The sequence below is a fragment of the Propithecus coquereli genome, unplaced genomic scaffold (assembly GCF_000956105.1).
Source record: "Propithecus coquereli isolate 6110/MARCELLA unplaced genomic scaffold, Pcoq_1.0 Scaffold588, whole genome shotgun sequence".
NCBI lineage: Eukaryota > Metazoa > Chordata > Mammalia > Primates > Indriidae > Propithecus > Propithecus coquereli.
In genome coordinates this window covers 344,295-350,271 of record NW_012151818.1, presented here as the reverse complement: position 1 = coordinate 350,271, position 5,977 = coordinate 344,295, and the positions used below count along the sequence as shown (strand labels likewise).

General features: G+C 58.5%; 1 protein-coding gene across 1 annotated transcript in view; it reads right to left on the bottom strand.

Annotated features, from left to right (window-relative positions):
• Nucleotides 1–759: 759 nt before the first annotated feature.
• The window catches only part of CCDC174 (coiled-coil domain containing 174), an 18,145-nt gene continuing 12,927 nt past the window's right edge, over nt 760–5,977 (bottom strand). Inside the window, exons 10-11 of the mRNA XM_012658462.1 lie at nt 4,598–4,750; nt 760–3,449 (exon numbers count right to left, since the gene is read on the bottom strand). Of these exons, the coding sequence (XP_012513916.1) occupies nt 3,151–3,449; nt 4,598–4,750 (452 nt within the window). The 3' untranslated portion in view covers nt 760–3,150. The remainder of the gene's footprint in view (nt 3,450–4,597; nt 4,751–5,977) is intronic.

The window sequence follows — 5,977 nt, the reverse complement described above, 5'->3', positions numbered from 1 at the left end:
ATGGGAGGGTCACGTGCAGCCTGACCGTAAAGCGTGTAGAATCTGATCATTTCGAGCCACGCTGCCCAGGACAGCGGCGTCAGACGCCCGGGCCTTCGAGTATCCGACTGTGGTTGGCGTGACTACATTTCATTTTAAATTTAAAACTTGACACTCGGCCGGGCGCGGTGGCTCACGCCTGTGATCCCAGCTCTCTGGGAGGCCGAGGCGGGCAGATTGTTTGAGCTCAGGAGTTCGAGACCAGCCTGAGCAAGAGCGAGACCCCGTCTCTACTAAAATTAGAAAGAAATTAATTGGACAACTAAAAATACATAGAAAAAAATTAGCCGGGCATGGTGGTGCATGCCTGTAGTCCCAGCTACTCGGGAGGCTGAGGCAGGAGGATCGCTTGAGCCCAGGAGTTGGAGGTTGCTGTGAGCTAGGCTGACGCCACGGCACTGCAGGCACTCTAGACTGCGCAACACAGTGAGACTCTGTCTCAAAAATAAATAAATAAATAAATAAATAAAACTTGACACTCGGTTCAGTCCTTGGAAAACTTCTAAATATGTTAACGTGTGCTCGGAACAACCTGGATGTGAATGTACTTTTTTAGCTATTTTGTGAAATCTGAGTACAGATCGAGCATTCCCGACAGAAAGTTAGCATCCAGTTGAGACACGCTGTGAGTGCTTTTTGAAGACTTAATGTGAAGAAGAAACGCAAAAGACCCGTTAACAATTTCCGTATGTCGCTTATGTATTGGAATGGTATTTTGGATATACAGGGTTAAACAACATATCAAGGTAATTTCACTTTCTAAATGTGGTTCCCAGAAAATCGAGTGACTCTCACGGCTCACGCACGGCACCAGCTGGGAGCACGGATCTGGTGCCCGAGCACTCCAGTGACACCTACTGGACACAGCGGCACGACACGGCCCACGACCAACACTCACGACGGAGATCTAACGCCCGCCGCGGCCCGCCGGCTCCGCGTCCGGAACACGAGAGGATACGACCAAATTCACCGAACGATGAGGCAAATCTACGCTGTGAGGAGGGGATTGGAAATAGGGTTCCACGGTCGTTCAGATCCTAAAGAAAATAGGACTCACGGGTACCGGCCCAGAGTGACCAGGAGCCGGCGTGCACGGCCGCTTCACCGTCCCCCGGGGGCTCCGGGCAAGGACGGAAGGTCACCTTCACGGGACCCTTCCGTGACCCACGCTCGTGGGCTCGTCCCGCTGCCCGGCTGGTCTTCCCGCCCCTGCTCTTTTCTGCTCTGCGATCTGCCTTGCAAGCCCGTCTTCTGTCTGACTTGACGATTTTGGCACGCCCGCTAACGCTGTTTTTCTTTTCAGCGTTCCAGTTTTTCTTTGTCTCCTTCCCCGTCATCCCACAAGCAGTTCCAGTTGGTTCTGTCGTTTCAGGTCTTACGTTCAGGTCTTTGATCCATTCCGAGTTGGTTTTTGCATATGGCGTGAGGTCAAAGTCCAAACTCGTTCTTTTGCGTGGGACGGTCGGTCGACCCGGAACCATTTATGGAAGAGACTGTTCCTCCCCCGTCGGGTGGTCCCGGCACCGCTGTCGAAAATCGCTGACCACAGACACGCAGGATTGTTTCCGGATCTCGACTCCATTCCCTCCGCCCATGTGCCCGTTCTCACGCCCGTGCCACTGTCGGGATGACTGCAGCTTTGTGTGAACCTCGACGTCAGGAAGCGCGGGGCTCCCAACTCTGCTCCTTCTCAGGATGTTCTGGCTATTCGGGGTCTGCTGCATTTCCACGCGAGCTCGAGGATCAGCTTGTCTACTTCTGCCAAAGGCGGCTGCGTTAGCCGGTTATGTGAAGAGCGGCATTTGCTGGATTAGGCTGACGGAGTAACTTCACCTTTGCTGTGGAGTTTAGCGCTGTAGGAACTCAGGATTTTTGTCTAGGATTGCTTGACACTGACTGAGAGCAGAGGGTGCTGGAAAAAGCTTCACTCCAGAGCTCGGACGCAAACTGTGTTTAAGTCCCAGACCTGCGGCTCGAGTTCTGCAGGACCCGCGGTGAGTTACTGACCCTCTCTGTGCTCCTGTGTCACCCGCGATGAGAGGGGGGGCGTCCCTGTCCACCCCGCAGAGGTGTGGGGACGAAACGCCGCCGCCGAGAACCGCGGTTAGGAGGCTCCTTCAGGGCGCCCCGCGGACCTGGGCTGCCGCACTCCAAGGGGCTCTCTGGCCCGGGAGCAGCTGTGGGAGCCGGACGGGCCTGGGGACCAGTCCGACCGTCCGTCTGCGGCCGTAAAGGAGACGCTCCGAGGGGCGGCAGGGACGTGCTCCTGGGCATAGGGCCGTCCGCCGGAGCCCTGCCCACCCGAGCTCCCCGTGAGCAGGACACGGACTCCACACGGCCCGAGTCTGACCCGAATCAGGCTCTGAGAGCGAGGGAGGCCTGGCGTGGAGGGAGAGGGAAGCGGGCCCGGCCAAAAGACCCCAACCGCAGTAACAGCGCAACTGCGACCAGGCCCGGCAGCCCACGGCCGTCCCAGCCGCTCGACACCCGGCGCCCGAATGGCTGCGGCGCGCGGGGGTGCGGCAGCAGGACGGCCTGGCGACAAAGGCAGGAGGCAACTCAAGCTCTACTTTTCTGGACTGGAAAGTGCTCCTTCCTGGGCTTCCTCATGGTTTCCAGTGTCGTTATTTATGACCTCACCAGCTCCAGGGGCCTCCCGGACACCGGGCCGCTCTGCCTCCCTTACCCTCCCTCGCCGCCGCTGGGTAAGTGAAAACTCTGCCGACCTATGCTCCGTCGGCTGGCCGGGAACAGACGCCTGCGTGCTGGCACCTGCCGAAGGGACGGAAGAGAACCCTGAGGCCCACGTCAGTCTCGGGGGCGGATGGGAGACAGGGTTCCGAGTGAGTCAGTGTCCAACTGTACAGGATAAGATTTCTACTCTATCGCGGCCCCCACGTGAGTCCCGACGGGAACGGCTCTAAACCAGTCAGGAAACAGCGAACAGCCCGGTGGTCAGAGTCCCCACAGCGCCACCCACTTTCTGCCTTGCTGGCAGGTCCAGCCCGTTTGCCGTGTGGAGAAAGGACAGAGGGACAAGGCACAGCCCAGCCCCTCCGGGAGAGGGAGGCGCCGCCGGCAGCACAACCCACGTCAGGACGCTCCGCACGCTCAGGTCACTTGTTTGTAATAGGAGATCATGTCATCCAGGGTCTCGAAGGTGACCGTGGCGGCCTGGGCCGGGCTGTCGGGGGGAGGAGCGGGCGACGCCTGCACCGCGCTGGGGCCACAGCCCTGGCGAGAGCACGGCCCTGGGTCGCCCTGCGCTGGCCCCGGCCTGCCCCGCGCCTGGCTGCCGGAAGCACCGGGCCTCCTCGGACCCACGAAGTAATCCGGCGGCGGCGCAAACTCCGGGTCTCTCTCGGCACGGAGGTCCGACTGCCTCTTCGACCAGTATCCAAAGGAAAATTCTAGTGAAAATAAGAAAGGGGACTTTCAGAACTGATCAATCGATCAGCTAAATTTGCTGTTACTAATGTAAGCAATGCCCACAAAGAATAAGAGAAACGAGGCTACAAACAGGAGTGACGGCTTCCGGCTGCGCAAGAGTCCACGGACGCCTCCGCGGAGGAGGCTGGCAGGCTCTGGAGACGCTGCCGAAAGGCGCCAGATCTGAGAGGGAACTACACGAGAACGAAACACCCAGACCGCCTGGCTGACGCGACACTGCAGGAATTCTACTCGCACCAAACACACACTCTGTCCTTGGTGAACTTGGGAGACACACAAGGGACCCGCCCCCGTCTAACTTGGTGTTTCCTCTCCATTTTTAGCAGCGGCTCTCGCGCTTCTCTTACAGTAGCTTCAGATCTTGGCACAAACAGCACAGGCTGGCGTTTTACTGAACTGATCTCTTTCAAAGAGGCATAAACCACGGCCTTGCGAAGAGAGGCAGCTGCAGGCGCCATGGTGAATTTACGGAAATTACTGACCGAAAAATCTGCACACCCTGATAGAGCCACATGTGAATCCAGGTCAATGCCCTGTCACACGCCACGTTCCACAGAACGTAAGAGAGACCGCCGGGCCGGGCGCGGTGGCTCACGCCTGTGATCCCAGCACTCTGGGAGGCCGAGTGGGGAGGATCGCTCAAGCTCAGGAGTTCGAGACCAGGCTGAGCAAGAGCGAGACCCTGTCTCTACTAAAAATACAAAGAAATTAGCTGGACAACTAAAAATATATAGAAAAAAATTAGCTGGGCATGGTGGCGCATGGCTGTAGTCCCAGCTACTCGGGAGGCTGAGGCAGGAGGATGGCTTGAGCCCAGGAGTTGGAGGTTGCTGTGAGCGAGGCTGACGCCACGGCACTCTAGCTCGAGCAACAGAGTGACATTCTGTCTCAAAATAAAAAAAGAGAGGCCGCCAAAAGCACGGGCAACGTGAGACCACCAAACCCCGGGAAGTCTGTGACAGCAGACACCGCGGAACGGCGTCCCAAAGCTGTGAAGCCACACGAGGGCAGCACAAATTTAAAACTTCCCCCAAGTGCTTCTAAAAACACAAAAACCAAAAACATTTCCATTCACTGGGGAGGTTTTGCACTCCGAAGCCGCCCCCACCTTTTCCTCGGTCCCACTCGCGGACGTGCGGCACCCCGGGCCTGGTGTCCCTCCTCTCCTGGACGACGACCTCCACTCTGCTGCTCTGGGCGGCGGCTCGCGGGGTCGGCGCAGCCTCCGGTTCCAGCGGCAAAGGCCCGACGACGTCTGCGCCTGTTTTTTGCAAGGGAACAAGACGTCACTGTAACACGGAACGTGCTAGTCCTGACGGCGAGAGCGAGGCCGGCATTCAGAGCGCCTGCCACGCCCGGCAGCGGATTATTTAAGCACTTCGCAGACGACAGGCCGGTTAACTCCTGCGACAAGAATGGAAGCCGATATTCCCACGTTGTCCCCATTTTACGGAGGAGGAGAGTTAAGCTCGGAAGTGCCACCCAGGTAGGAAATGACAGGAGGCAGGACTCAGAACCCAGGCGGGAAGGATTTCAAAGTCTCTGCTCCCCCAAACCAACAACCCAAGGAGCGGAAACCCCCAACCTGCGCGACTGGAGCAGCGACCTCAGGTGAAGCAGGAGGGGCCGGGGTGGCAGAGAGCTGGAACCGGCAGAGGCTGCTCAGTTTCGGCCACATTTCAAAAACTTACAGGAAAACGGATTTTTGAAAAAACCCTGGGGGGTACTTCACATCTTCTGGAAGTGACGGATGTTCGGGAGATAGAGCAGAAACAGAGAGATGACGCGCAGAGCTCGCCGCGTCACAGAGACCGCACTTATTTGAAACTAAACGGACGGTTTTCAAATTCCTCAACGCTTCCGCTCTCTTTGCAAAGCAAACGCGAAGTTCTGTTCAGAGGTCAGGAAACAGCCCGCAGCTCAGCACGGGCTTCTGTGGAGCCGCTACACGTCCCCGGACACCACGCTCCCCTTTTTCCCTTGGTGATAGAGCACCCCCAATTTCAGCTGGGCACGCGGCCACCTCCCGGCTTCCCCTGCAGCTGGGCGCGGCCCGTGGGGCTGAGCTCTGGCGGGGGCTGCAAACGCACAGGTCACCTGTGACTTCCCACTCACACCTCCGGAAAGGAAGCCGGTTCCCCTCCCCTCTCTGCCCCTCCCCTGGGCCAGGTCCAAGCAGGTACCGGGAACAAGTTCTGACTGCAGGCGAGAGCCACGTCTAGGCACGGCGGACACAGCAGGACGGGGAGGAGCCCAGGACCGCGTGACCTTCCGGGGCAGCGCTACTGACCTACCCTGGACACCCGTCGCTCACCGCCTCTGACGGCTTAGCCGGAGAAACGGACTTCTGCCTCGTTGGAGCCACCCCGTACGGGGGTCTCTTTGCTACGGCAGCTCGGCCTGTCCTGCCGTCAGCTCACGCGGTGACCCAGTCTGACCACGGCACCTAACGGAGCTCCGAGTTCCAGATCACCAACTTCCGGAGCAC